The 14,518-nt window shown below is 39.8% G+C and overlaps 1 protein-coding gene across 2 annotated transcripts in view; it reads right to left on the bottom strand.

The window, feature by feature from the left end:
- Positions 1 to 657: 657 nt before the first annotated feature.
- The window catches only part of SUGT1 (SGT1 homolog, MIS12 kinetochore complex assembly cochaperone), a 70,760-nt gene continuing 56,899 nt past the window's right edge, over positions 658 to 14,518 (bottom strand). For both annotated transcript variants that reach the window (XM_030200556.1, XM_030200557.1), the window contains 3 exons: positions 3,101 to 3,188; positions 2,472 to 2,653; positions 658 to 1,171 (listed from right to left, as the gene is read on the bottom strand). In XM_030200556.1, the coding sequence (XP_030056416.1) occupies positions 1,070 to 1,171; positions 2,472 to 2,653; positions 3,101 to 3,188 (372 nt within the window). In that variant the 3' untranslated portion in view covers positions 658 to 1,069. The remainder of the gene's footprint in view (positions 1,172 to 2,471; positions 2,654 to 3,100; positions 3,189 to 14,518) is intronic.

The following is a 14,518-nucleotide window of genomic DNA, read 5'->3' as shown; positions in this document are numbered from 1 at the left end:
AGGCATATATTCTCACATCCCTCCTGCCTCACCTTAGCATTAGTACTGTACTACTGGTCTCAAGAGCGAGTGCTGAGCAGGAAGATACCAGCACATGCACGATGGGGGGCACTGCCTCAAAGATTTAAAGTGACAGTTCATTTTGGAGTGTCCGCACCGGACTCTGTGGATGATGTCACCCACATATGAGAATATTTGCCTGCTGTCCTCGAAGAACCCCTGCTACAGGTAAATAGCTTAGCTTTTTTGATGTTTTAAAGGGGGGTTTCTGGGTGCTTTTTCCACTTCTCCTTTGGTTTATTTTGGATTTGGATTTCCCCTGCCCCCTCACTAGAAAGGTATTCTGCTGCCCCGATTCTTAGTTTTGACCAAATGGCAGTATGGGACTCAGTGTACCTTTAATCTCAATTGCAAGCAGCCATACTGAGGCAAGCAGAGATTAGGAAGTATTTGTGGCAAAAACTGTTTAGCCAAGTCACTAAGAAAATACTGGCTCTGGAAGGCTTAAATTCATATCAGTTTTAAAGACTGTTGTAAAATAGGGCATCTTACTTCAGTGCATGTTAAACATCCTGTAACAGTACCACTCACTAAGATGGATACTAACTAAAAGCCAATTAAGGTATTGTTCAGGAAAAAAAAACACAAGCGTCTATCAAAAGAGTACAATATTTTCATTTTTATTTTTGAACAGATTTAAAGGGCAAAACAAATGTTAACACTGACCAATGGATAGACTGCTTAATTTAAGGCTCACCCAAAGAGCTGCCCTCTTGGATAAGTCAATGTTATTTCTTTACAAAATCATGTACCTTAAGAATCAACAAATCTCCATCTAACTCTCATTTTAAAGATGTCTTGCTCCAGAGAAAAAAATAAGGTACACTTGTGACTTAGATCAGCAACTGGAAGTGATGACAAATCTATCTTCTTTCCTGATCATGGTTAAAATCACCTGCAGATAAAGGAATTTCTAAAGCACATAGAAGACATAAGTGAGGTCACACCTCCAAGAAAACATTCAGTGCTCAAGTTCAAGATCACCATGTGATTCAATAAGCAAATCCAGCTAGAACTGTTTCCACTCCATGTCATCAGGCGGCTTTACTTCTACTTTCTTTTTGCCCACATCAGACCAGTTAGTGCTTAGAACAGTACCTCCAGATTCCATCTGCAAAAAGGTAAACACATTTTCAGAAGTTCACCAACAGATATTTAACACTTTCTATATTTAAAAAAGTCAAAGTTATTTTAAAATGATCCTCAATAGTAAAGCAGTAGTTCCCAATTGATAGTTTCTTCTTATATCAATACATCGACATGTAGAACTACAAAATATCACTGTATATAATGTTTCAAATGGTCCTTTTCCTCATGTTTACAAAGGCATTAAAAACAACCTCATTAAGAGGCAGAGGTGGGGAAAGGGGCAGCTCCTCTATGGACCACACAGGAGACAGAGCAGGTAACAAAGCTTGTGCTGTCCTCCCACCAAAGAGCTGTGATTACTACATCAGCAGAATATTCAATCCAAGGACAAGGCACAAGCAATGAAAAGTAAACTGTAGAAACGTTAACATTAAGCTATCAGTAATGACTCAAATGAAAGCAGAGGGAGAAAGAGTTCCAATGGTCCACAGAACTATTTAACAGATGATCCATAAGCTTTATGTTGAATATTACAATAACGTATATCCTCTTCTACAGAAACTTCAACAAAGTTGCAACAAAACACTGTAGGAATTTGTCTGCTGCTTAAAGGTAAAATTGGCATAAGGAGGAAAAGACCTCAAACCTGCCCAGTGCTACAGTGACATTATCACTGACAATTCTAAAGCACTTGCTAGGCAGTAATGTCATCACTGGCCAAAAACCTCTTTCAAATGAGTGCTTTTATTTCTTTTTTATTATCTTTTTTTTCTTTGCTCAAAAAACCACCCAACAATCAATAACGCCAAAAAATAGCCACTTAACTTCCTCAACAAATCCAGCCACTTCACTCCTAGTCTCATTACTGTAACAAGACTGGGAGTGAAGTGGCTGGATTTGTTGAGGAAGTTAAGTGGCTATTTTTTGGCGTTATTGATTGTTGGGCGGTTTTTTGAGCAAAGAAAAAAAAAGATAAAAAAGAAATAAGAAAATAAAAGCACTTTTGAATGAGGTTTTTGGCCAGTGATGACATTACTGCCTAGCAAGTGCTTTAGAGTTGTCAGTGATAATGTCACTGAAGCACTGGGGCAGGTTTATGGTCTTTTCCTCCTTATGCAAATTTTACCTTTAAGCAGCAGACAAGTAAATTCCTATAGTGTTTTGTTGCAAGAATATTACATTAAGGTCAGCATACAAAAATGAAAGAAAGTACAGAAGTATGAAAAATATGTGTGTGCACATTTTCCCTTAAATAAAATATCAGGATTTTTAAAAGTTACTAAATAGTAATTAAATGTCATCTGAAAAGTCTAAAGTCTTACAAATGACTTATTCATGGCACGTTTCACTTCATCTGTGCCATCTGAATAGATCTGTTGGAATAGCTGGTTTAATGCTGCATCTCCCTCTAGCTTTTCGGACTTCTCCTCCTCCTTGATCTCAACCACCAATCTATCCCAGTTCCTTGTATAGTGAGATGATGATGGATACATGTGCATGGAATCTGGGAAGAAAGCAATTACAATGAATAAAATTCTATAGTCAATGTTAACACTTGAGGCCTAAATTAGATATGCCATACTTAGAATAGAAAAATTATTGTTATGATCAAAGTAATTTATTTTTGACTTAAGTCTGGACTTCAAAATAAATTTGGATATAAATTACATGCTTAACACCATGATGCTCCAATAAGCAACATATTAATGATTTCTAGCCAAAATGCTATCTTTCTTTTTAAATAAGAAATTGTATAAACGTGTTGTATGTGGGTAAGTTTAACAATACACTTCCATGAAGAACTAATATCTAAGTTACTAAAAATGGCAAGAGATTTTAAGCTGCCTTTAATAGAAGCTTCATATTAAATGGCATACATATGGAAATAAGAGGGTTTGTTTTTGTTTTGTTTTAAAGACAGCACATCTGATTATGGGATAATACAACAAACCTGGTGTGAAATGCTTTAAGCTGAGGTCTCCATGCCCCTCCAGTTTTTCCCATCTTATGGCCTCCTGTTTTTTCAACTTTATCTCAACCTATGAAACAGATATTAAAATACACAAACGAATCACTCCAAAAGCTGGAACCCTGCAAAGGCAATAATTATAAGAGAAGTATTTCTCGGAGGAAAGAGCATTAAATCAGTTTTATTAAATATAGATTGAAGACATATTTGTTTTATACTAGGAATGCATTTAATATTTTGTGGCTACTATAGAAACACAATAGATTTCCAAATCAAGCAATAGGCTGAAGGGGTGTATCATTTCCAGACTGAACCACAGTACAAGTATGTGATCTACTCTAAGGTTATCTTTTGCTGAGAAGTCTCGATTTCAGTTTAAAGTAAAGAGCTGAGGGTCCCCGGAGGCTCGTGGCTCAAGATCACCATGTGACACAATGCAAGTTTCACAGCGCTGTTCCACTTCTGACAGACCTAAATTGGTTGCCTGTTAATAAACATATTAGTTTTAAGTTGGCTTATTTAGTTTTTAAATCAATTTATGGCCAAAAGTCAGGGGGAGTTACTGAATTGTTATTCCTTTCAACAGCAAAAACTGTTTTGAAGAAAAAGATCACAAATAGTAAAATCAAATATAGTGATCCAAAAACAGCCAGCTAGCTTATTCAGACAATAAATCTCTAAATCTTGAAAACGGAGGAAAAAGAGCCTCAGTTGATGCCGAAATCAGGACAATGATCAAAAGAACCTTGTATTGTAAACCTCCTTGAATCGGCTATATTCGATCATTGGCTCATAAAAACCTTCAAATCTAAATTCATTGAAATGTATAATTTTTTTTTTCATTTTTTATTTGTAATATCTTGTTCATTCATAAATTTATAATCTCATCAGTCTGAATACTGCTAGCTGGTGTGGTCAAACAACTAGTCAATGTTCATTGTTTCAATTGCATACAGCAAGCATTAGAGAGACAGAGAGACTTAACTTATTTCTGGACCATCCCAATGGGGAGCCGGTTTCACATCCACTTCTTCAGGGGAAGTCCTGGAACCATCTCAGACTCTGTAAAACTAACATGTAATCAAGCCCATGCATAGAAGTGATCCAGTATAGTTGAAAATGAAAAACATTTACCAGCGACAGTGCTCTCATTGCTTTGAGCTCAACGGGAAACTAAAAAGCAAAATGGTGCCCTATTTATCAGCAACGCCAGTGTTTGCGCAATGGACTGGTATCCACTTAAAGGAATACCACCCATTCCAAGACCGTGTTTAAGCCATAGGGATTCAGTGAATTCAATCTGAAAATCCAACGCTGCTCTAATTGTGTTAATCTTTTGTCAAGATCGTCCCCTTGTGGATTAGGAAATAGGCGATCCAAAACCAGGCAGCTAAGATCTTCAAAGTTATGTGCCACAGGCTTATAGTGGGAAACTAGAGGTGCTGTGTCTTTGTTATGGAGAATGTTAAATCTGTGCTCATTCAACATTATATGTAATGGACAAATAATTTTACCCACGTAAATTTTATTGCAAAGGCATTGTAGCACATAAATAATTAGATTTACAATTAGTTACATGCTTTAGTTTGTAAATATTTCTGTCCCCGGGATTGATGAACATATACTCTTTCATAATCGAGCAAGATTTACACTGGCCACATTTACCCTGTTTTCCCTCAGTGTTTAGTCTCTGTAAGTCAGGTAATGCTGCTGGACTCAAGATCTGCTTGAGACTGGAGCCACATGAGTAGGCAATTTGCAATGACCAGGACTCAAACACCGGGTGTGTGGTCATAACCTCCCAGTGTTTCTTAATGATATTAGAGACCCTTTCACTTCCGAATGCATACATCATGACAAAAATATCCACGTTGTCATCTGAACTGTCAAAATGTATTTCTTGTAAGAGCCAGATTCTATCATTAAATTATCATTATATCTAGTTAAGGCAGTACTAAGAACTTTTTTAGGATAATCCCTATTGATCAGGGATTTAGGCAATTGAAAAGATTGTTTCTTAAAATCAGATACCTCAGTACAAATTCTTCTATGTCTGAGGAATTGTGAATATGGCAGACTGTTTTAGGTGCCTAGGATGACAGCTCCCATATTGGAGAAGATGTTCTGGTCTGTACTCTTATATACCGTGGTTATGAAAGATGAATCATTCTGTTGAATTTGATCATCAAAAAAATTAATCATATCCATAGAAAATTCCTTAGTGAATGAGAGTGCTGGGTTCTGATCATTGAGCCAATCTACAAACTTAGACAGCTCTTCAATGGAACCTCCCCACCAAATATATATATATATATATATATATATATATATATATATATATATATATATATATATATATATATATATATATATATAATCACTGTAATGTTTCCAACATTTTATCTGGTTGGAAAAAGGGGAGTTCATAATCCATCAATCTTCAAAGGCCATCATGTACAAATTTGCTATGCTGGGAGCAAATGTAGCTCCCATTGGTACACCTGTTTTCTGCAAATAAAGTACATCTCCAAATCTCTACAATCCTTTCCTTTCCATCAGAGATCCTCTATGCTTATCCCATGCTCTTGAGTTCAGATACAGTTGGGATGGTCCAGAAATAAGTTAAGTCTCTCTCAGTCTCTCCAATGCTTGCTCTATGCAATTGAAACAATGAACATTGACTAGATGTTTGACCACACCGGCTAGCAGTATTCAGACTGATGGGATTATACATTTATGAATGAACAAGATATTATAAATAAAAAAAATAAATTTTTTTATACATTTCAATGAATTTAGATTTGGAGGTTTTTATGAGCCAGTGATCGAATATAGCCGATTCAAGGTGGTTTGCAATATAAGGTTCTTTTGAACATTGTCCTGATTTCAGCACCAACTGAGGCTCTTTTTCCTCCATTTTCAAGATTTAGAGATTTATTGTCTGAACAAGCTAGCTGACTGTTTTGGGATCACTATCTTTGATTTCTGAGTGGGAACTTACTATTCCTTTTAATAGACAATTCTTGTTTTCTGCAAACTTTACCCTTCATTTAGAAATGTTCATTTAAAGTCTGCTTATGATCGTTCTTTCCTGTTTCAAAGTTCAAGAATCTGGAATGCTTTGCCCTATAAGCTAAAACAAATTTCATCCTACCTGTTTTAGAAAGACCTTGAAAACATATTTGTTTGAAAACTAATGTGACTATGAATTTGTTTTTGATTATACATCCTTCAGTTGTTGAGGTCCTATTCTGAGTGTTAAGTGTTATGAATCCTATCTGGAATGTGGTCGGTATAGAAAACAAAGGCAGAATAGAATAAAGCAAATAGCAAACCCAACTAGAATTGTTGGATTTACAACTTAATTCACATATGTTCACAATTAATTTTGGAAGTATAGGTTTTAAGACACTGGCACAGAACACTATTTTTCATTGGCCTTATTTTATTGCTTAACAAATATTTCTGTTCAGTGTTTGCTGAAAAAGGGCTTAGAATAGGACCAAAGAAAACTACTAGTAAACTAATTTTCAGAAGACTGTTTGTGAGGAACTAGCTAAATTTAAAGTAAATAAAACAATGGGGATAGATGTGATACATCCAAGAATACTAAGGGGATTTAGGTAGTTTTTTTCAACTTTACTGCCTTACTTATCTAACAATTCTTCGGCGTCAAAAGTGGTTTCAAAGGGCTGTAGAAATGCAGATGTGGTTTCTCTTCAGAAAAGAGGAGGAGGAGACTGGGAACTACAGGCCAGTTACTCTAACCTTGATGTTAAGTATATTAATGGAACTACTGCAGCTTCTGGAATCCAGTGAATTATAGGATACAAGATTTTACCAGACATGGATCTTATCAGATGAATCTAATTTGTTTGGATGACCAGAGGGTTCAATCAGAAAACAGCAAGGGCTTTTAACACAGCTATGAAAAGGTGACAAACGAGCTCAGTAACCAAGGTATGCTTCCTCAAGTGACTGAGAGGAACAAATATCAGTGATAAATGGACTTCATTCTGAGGAAAGAGGATTACAATAGAAAAAAAATGATGGTATGGACCATACTGCCTTATCCAGTCTGCCCATCCACACCAGCTCCTAATCTCTACAGTCCTTTCCTTTCCATCAGAGATCCCCTATGCTTATCCCATGCTCCTGAGTTCAGATACAGTTCTCATCTCTAAAATCTCCAATGGGAGGCAGTATCTCATGTCCACTACCCCTTCTAAAAAGGCTCTCAATCCTGGAAGAAGTGCTGTGACAGAACCTGCTGCTGCAGGGAGCAAAGCTGCACTGATGAATACTACTTAGTGGGAATTGTGTTCAAACTTGAGATAAGGTACAATTGGCATAAAACAGATAAATTCAGTGTATTTTTTTATTATCTGCTTATCTAACAAAAGAAGTTTATAATTCAGTAGTTAAAGCATAGCAATTATAAAAGTCACTGTTCGAGACCCCCCACTCCCACCCACCCCAGGCTTAATATTTGTTTTATAACTGGTTTTTCACCTATTTACAAGTATGGAAGTTTTAATTAGGGCACCAATATCAACTGGTAATTAGCTCTTTAAAGTGTTGATTTTAGGTCTTTAAGTAAGTCTAAAATAGCATAATACAACTAACACCTTAAGGGACTTTAGTTTACTAAGGGAGTACAGTATGTAAACTGAACTCACTTAGTCAAGCAAACAACTGGTCAACATTCTATAATCACGATTATGGACTAAACACAACCAGGCTTATGTTGCTCCACAATGGAACAAGGCTTCATCGATCCACATGGCACTACAACATGTAACCGGTTTACTTTACGTTAACTGTAAGCCATACTCAACCAACCACTAGTTTGGAAAATGTGGGATACAAATGCAATAAATAAATAAACAGCCAGCTCATCACTATGAAAATTCAGCTTGCAGTCCACATTCAGGGAGCAAATCCAATCCCTGGAGGATAGAGCAGCAGATCTGGAGGAGCTGAGGCAGACAAAGATATATAGAGAAGATCTTTAAAGAGGTCCCACCACCAGTTTAGTAGCCTTTGTGCTGCCATGGAGGAGGATGGTCACCTGAAAGGAGAATACCACCTTGAAGTGGCAGAAAATGATCCTGTAGGCAGGACCTCCTCCAAGTGATGTAATATCCTCTCACATTGAGGATGAGTCTCCAAAGATATGTACCTAGGAAGGAAGGGTTAGGACAGCTTTCACAGATGGTGATTCAATTATTAGGCATGTAGATAACTAAATGCCTGGTGGATGCAACCAACACCTGATCACTTGTCTCCCTGATGCAAAGGTGGTGGAACTTCATGCATTACCTAGATAAGAGTTTAGACAGTGCTGGGGAGGGCGTTGGATGTCTTGGTACTGTGGGTACCAATGACATAGGAAAATGTGGGAAGGAGATTCTGGAAACCAAATGTAGGTTTTTAGGTAGAAAAAGTTGAAATCCAGAACCTCTAGAGTAGCTTTCTCAGAAATGCTGCCCATTTCGCATGCAGGACCCAAGAGACAGGTAGAGCTCCAGAGTCTGCATGCACAGATGAGACGATAGTACAGGAAGGAGGAATGTAATCTTGAATTAGTTGCCAGAGAATATGGTAATGTTAGTGTAGCAGGGTTTGAACAAGTTCCTAAAAGAAAAGTCTATTATTAATGTGGATTTGGGAAAATTCACTGATTGTTTCAGGGATAAACAGCATAAATTCTGTTTAACTCTTTTGGAATCTTGCCAGATACTGGTGACCTGGATTGGCTACTGTTGGAAACAGGATATTGGACTTAATGGATCTTCAGTTTGTCCCAGTATGGTGATGCGTATGTACTTTATTTCCTTGGATTAACTCTCGAGTCTGTCTTTTCACCATCTTATGAGCCCTCATTCCACAGCACTTTTTCAATTAAAAGACCCCTCTTCTTTACACTTTTCCATGGGCTAGAAACGGTCTGTGGGCTCTCTTTTGCCTATTCCTGCTTTTGAAAATCTGGCCAATAGAACTTTAAAACTTGTAGTTTCTCAGATTCAGAAGTAGGCTTCAAGACAATGTTACTTCACACTGGACATTTTTCAGAATGATGGAGTTTTTCTAACAAAACATTAACATTCTAGTTCATTTTATTCTCAGTAAATCAAACAATACTGTTCCACCTTTGCACAGCAGCTTTCTGTAATTACATTTTTTTTCATAATCTTAAAAGTTTTAAAATCACAGAATGCAGTGTTCTTGCTATGATTAATTTTATGGGCTACAATAAAAATAAATCAAACCTGGCAACAGGGACTAGTGAAACTATTTAGTTCCACATTTTTCAGACAATTGTTTAAACAGAATGGTATAGCTGGAATATACTTTAAGTAAAAATATTTATAGAAAAAACAAACTTGATACAGAAACTTCTTAATATTGGTAATATAGTGTGAGGCCATGAAGGTCTTCCTTGAGACTATTTTTTGTCAGCAACAGGTATCTAATAAAAGCATGTAGGGATCAGAAAATTAATATTACCTACTCTGCATTATGGATAACAGAGTGTAAAGTCTGATTCATAAGCTGGGGAAGGTTTCTTCTTGCCCGCCAACTAATCAACAGTTGTCTCTGCTATCATTAGCTAAGGTCCTATGTTGTGTGTGCATGACCAAACCATGAAGAGCAAGACTGTTACAGTCTGACAGCCATGTCGTCGTCATTCCATTACTCCAGTCTTTTGCTGCTGCCAAGCACAGCCAAGGCTACCACTGCTGGCATGTCAAAAACTAAGGGGCAGATGGACTTACAGTGTTCTCATTTCCCTGCTCTCTGCTTTTCCTAAAGAAAAAGTGTCAAACATGGCTATTTCACCAAAGATTATGATAGCTGATTTTTCTTTCCTTTTTTGCTGTCATTTTATTTTTAAAAATGACACAGATTTTATAGTTTGGGAGAGTCCAAAATGGTTGCCATGATGTGAAGATGTATGTGAGCTCTCTCTGCATTTTCCACTTATATCATGGCCTAAACACTGTGGGAGGCCCTCCGCCCAACCCGCTCGGTGGGTGGTCTTCCCTTCACTCTGTCAAGTGGAAATCTCTGCGTATACTAGTACACAACTGGGTGAGCCGGCTGCTCGAGTATAGGAGAAGGGCTCGAGCTTCAGGAGCAAGAAATTGTTTAGCCCAGCCGGTCCTGCTACTCTTTTGTATACCAAGATGGAAGTAGTGTTGGGTGCTTCTGGGTCAGTGATGGCGTTCCTGTCAGCATCAGGAGAAGCGAGTAAGTCGAAGGCAAAAAATTGCTCCTGTTGTGGGGTCAACTCAAGCTATGCCTTTGCACAAAAAGCAGGCGGAGGAGCGTCTGAAGAGACTAGAAGTGGAACCAGAGTTGGTTCTACCGACATTTGGTCAAACCAGAGGAGATAGCTCTGGAAGTCATTTGGCATGCCCTAGAGGCCCTATATTCTTTGCCTTCTAAGGTCCTACCTGCAGTGGTTCAATCTGATTTCTGACTTTAGTGTTTGGAAAGGAGCAATACAGATTTGAAAGTGAAAGTGAAGACTCAGGAGATCCAAGTTCAACAGGTGAAATCTATACAATCCAGCATTACAAGATAAAATGGTGCTATATCGAAGAGTTGAAAACTTTTGAAAGTTATATTAAAGGGTTGAACTTGAGACTTAACTTTTCCTAAGGTTTTAACATCTAGACCCAATGAGATGTTTTACAAATTCTTAAATACTTGGGAAGGGGAGTCCCGGACTTGGACTCTAGGAGGGGTGATATGTTCTGCAAGACATATGGTGGTCTCCTTTTTGGGACTCTCTCACTTCAGTTGCATGTAGTAGGATTTTGAATTTTTGAAGAGGGGGGAGGGGGAGGATGGGAGGGGTGGTGGGTTTGTGATTATTCATTGTTTAAATCTGGCACTATAATATAGCTCGATGACTTGAGCTAGTTTTTAGCAAATGTATTTTGTGAAATTTTGAAGTTTTGTTTTGCATCATTCTTGCTTAGTGTCAATAAATAAGAGCTAAAAAAAAAAAAAAAAAAAGTAAAGATATACTTGGGTATCAAGATAATGCTCTACCCCCTTTGAATAAAATCTACTCTGTTTCAGTCCCAGTTAACTGTTCTAGCTCTTTGGAGAAACCTGAAGTTGATACTTCTTCAGACAGTTTAAATTTAACAAACATTTTGGACACCTCTGCAAAGGAAGTGATTTCTCGAGTTACTCTTGGTTTCATTTGTATTTCTACAGGATAAGGAAGCACTATTACATTTTTTCTTTAGATTGAAGGAATGTAATTTTATGGGGGAGGAAATATCTATTTTTCTGGCTCTTTCCTGCTGAACTCACGTACACAGAAGTTCTTTTTAATACCAGTCTAAATTTTGCCACTGGGTGCAACAACTTTTCAATTAAGTTATCCCCATAAACGCATGATTTATTTGAATAATATAAAATATGTATTTTTTTTTAGCCCTCCCAGTTACAGTTTTTTCCTGGAAGGAAAACGGGCTGTTTCCACCTGACCTTGTAAGTAGTTTATGTCTTCGTTTTAAGGACTTTTTTCAGTGAGTGCGTTAGGCTCACACCTTTTCTTGCTTACTGATTTAAGAGGCAGATGCAGCAACCAAACGTAAAAAAATCTAAATCGTTAAAGTCCCTAACGATTTTAAAATAACGAAAAATGCACCAAAAAAAAAAGTCACACATGCTGAGATCGGTAATGAAACGTACAATGTATCAAAGAATCACAATACACATCGTTAATCGGCCCCCAAATCATGCGCAGAGCAGCCAAGCGTTATGTTAGCTGCTCTGCGCATGCCACAAACAGTCAAAACACAGTCAAATCGCAAGCACATGGCTCCCAAATAAAAACAAAAATAAAAAAAAAGGGTCGGGAGGGGGCAAGGGCGCTCATCAGGAGCGTCCTGTACAGACGGCCTTGCCCCCCCCCCCCCCCCCGCTGCTCCCCACTTTCCGCCGCTCCCCCCACCCCGAAAAAGCAAAATTCTAGCAGCCCCTGCCCCCTCCCCACTTTCCGCCGCTCCCCCCACCCCGAAAAAGCAAACTTCTAGAAGCCCCTGCCCCCCTCCCTTCCTCACTACTCTCTCACCTCAGCTCCGCCTCCCGACATCCTCCGTCCGTGCCCCGCCCCCTTTTGGGGTCGTCGCCGCCATTCCCCTCCTCCATCGGGCCCCCCTTCCTCTTACCGGGCCCGTGCAGCGCCTCTCTCCTCTGTCCGAAGGCGCTGCACGGGCAAGAAGAAAGCTGAATCAGCTGATGCCTGCCTTCGCCTAGCTTCGATAGAGCGTCTTTCTCCTCCTGGGCCCGCCCCTGTCTGATGTCAGTAACCTACGTAGGTTACTGACGTCAGACAGGGGCGGGCGCAGCAGAAGAAAGATGCGCCATCGCGAAGGCAGGCATCAGCTGATTCAGCTTTCTTCTTGCCCGTGCAGCGCCTTCGGACAGAGGAGAGAGGCGCTGCACGGGCCCGGTAAGAGGAAGGGGGGCCCGATGGAGGAGGGGAATGGCGGCGACGACCCCAAAAGGGGGCGGGGCACGGACGGAGGATGTCGGGAGGCGGAGCTGAGGTGAGAGTAGTGAGGAAGGGAGGGGGGCAGGGGCTGCTTGAATTTTGCTTTTTCGGGGTGGGGGGAGCGGCGGGGGGGGGGGGGGCAAGGCCGTCCGTACAGGACGCTCCTGATGAGCGCCCTTGCCCCCTCCCGATCCTTTTTTTATTTTTATTTTTTTATGTGTTTTCTGAGGTCCTTTGGACCAATCACAGCGCTTTTAGCTCTGCTAATGCGCTGGGATTGGCTCAAAGTTTGTTTATTTTTTCACTTAACACTTTTTCCTGCCACGGAGCTGTCCTAACGAGAGGTCCAGACCTCTCGTTAGTTTTCCTGCCTTTTTCCTGCGTAAAGGCAATCGGAAAAGGTTAGTGCATGTCGTTTCAATGGGGTTTTCACACTAATTGCTCATCTCCATTCCGTTTTCGTTAGCTGCTACTGTCGTCGGAAAATAGGCTTAAGTGCATGGAAAGGATAGGAAATTCTTCCCTGAGGGCTCATTTAACGATGAAAAACGTTTAGTGCATCTACCTCTAAGTGTTTAATTTCTACCTTCTCCTAAAATTTTCCTTTTCTTGGGTTCCCCTTATGCGAGCTTTAATTACAGAAAATGATTTCTTTGTATTAGACTGTTTAATCATCCTTAGAATTGTAAGACACATTTATAAAGTTTATTGGAAATTAATACAAAAAAAATTGTAAGACGACTTTATATATAGTTTGTATTCTGAATTTAATGTTTTGTGCATCACTGAGACATAGCAAAGATACTTACCTGTAGCAGGTATTCTCAGAGGACAGCAGGCTGATTGTTCACACATGTGGGTCGACATCCGCGTTGACCCAGGAAACAGAGCAAATTTTTGAACCAAAAATAAATTTTGCCCAGTCTTCTGGCGTGTGAATTACACTCACCGCGCATGACTTCCCGACCGTCGCGTGAGCATGCCCCTTAGTTAAATCAAAAAGCATACAACAAACTAGTAACAACTACAAAGGGAAGGTGGGCGGGTTTGTGAGAACAATCAGCCTGCTGTCCTCGGAGAATACCTGCTACAGGTAAGTATCTTTGCTTTTTCCGAGGACAAGCAGGCTGCTTGTTCTCACATGTGGGGTATCCATAGCAACCAGGCTCACTCAAAACAATGAACACTGGTCAATTGGGCCTCGCAACAGCGAGGACATAACATAGATTGACCTGAAACTATAAACAACTAACTGAGAGTGCAGCCTGGAAAAGAACAAAATGAGTCTGGGGGGGGGGGGGGGGGGGGGGGGGTGGAGTTGGATTCTAAACCCCAAACAGATTCTGTAGCACTGACTGCCCAAACTGACCGACACGTCGGCTATCCTGCTGAAGGCAGTAGTGAGATGTGAATGTGTGGACTGATGACCACGTTGCAGCCTTGCAAATCTCTTCAATGGAGGCTGACTTTAAGTGGGCCACTGACGCTGCCATGGCTCTAACATTATGAGCCGTGACATGGCCCTCTAGAGTCAGCCCAGCTTGGGCATAAGTGAAGGAAAAGCAATCTGCTAGCCAACTGGAGATTGTGCGTTTTCCGATGGCGACTCCCCTCCTGTTGGGGTTGAAAGAAACAAACAACTGGGCGGACTGTCTGAAGGGCTTTGTCCACTCCACGTAAAAGGCCAATGCTCTCTTGCAGTCCAAGGTATGCAAACTGCTTTTGCCAGGGCGGGTATGAGGACGGGGAAAAATGCTGGAAAGACAACTGACTGGTTCAGATGGAACTCCGACACCACCTTAGGCAGAAACTTAAGGTGCTTGCAGAGGACTACTCTGTTGTGATGAAACTTGATATAAGGTGCATGCACTACAAAG

The sequence above is a fragment of the Microcaecilia unicolor genome, chromosome 4 (genome assembly GCF_901765095.1).
Source record: "Microcaecilia unicolor chromosome 4, aMicUni1.1, whole genome shotgun sequence".
NCBI classification, from domain to species: Eukaryota; Metazoa; Chordata; class Amphibia; order Gymnophiona; family Siphonopidae; genus Microcaecilia; species Microcaecilia unicolor.
The sequence above is the reverse complement of the archived record's forward strand: the minus strand, read 5'-3'. Positions and strand labels throughout refer to the sequence as shown.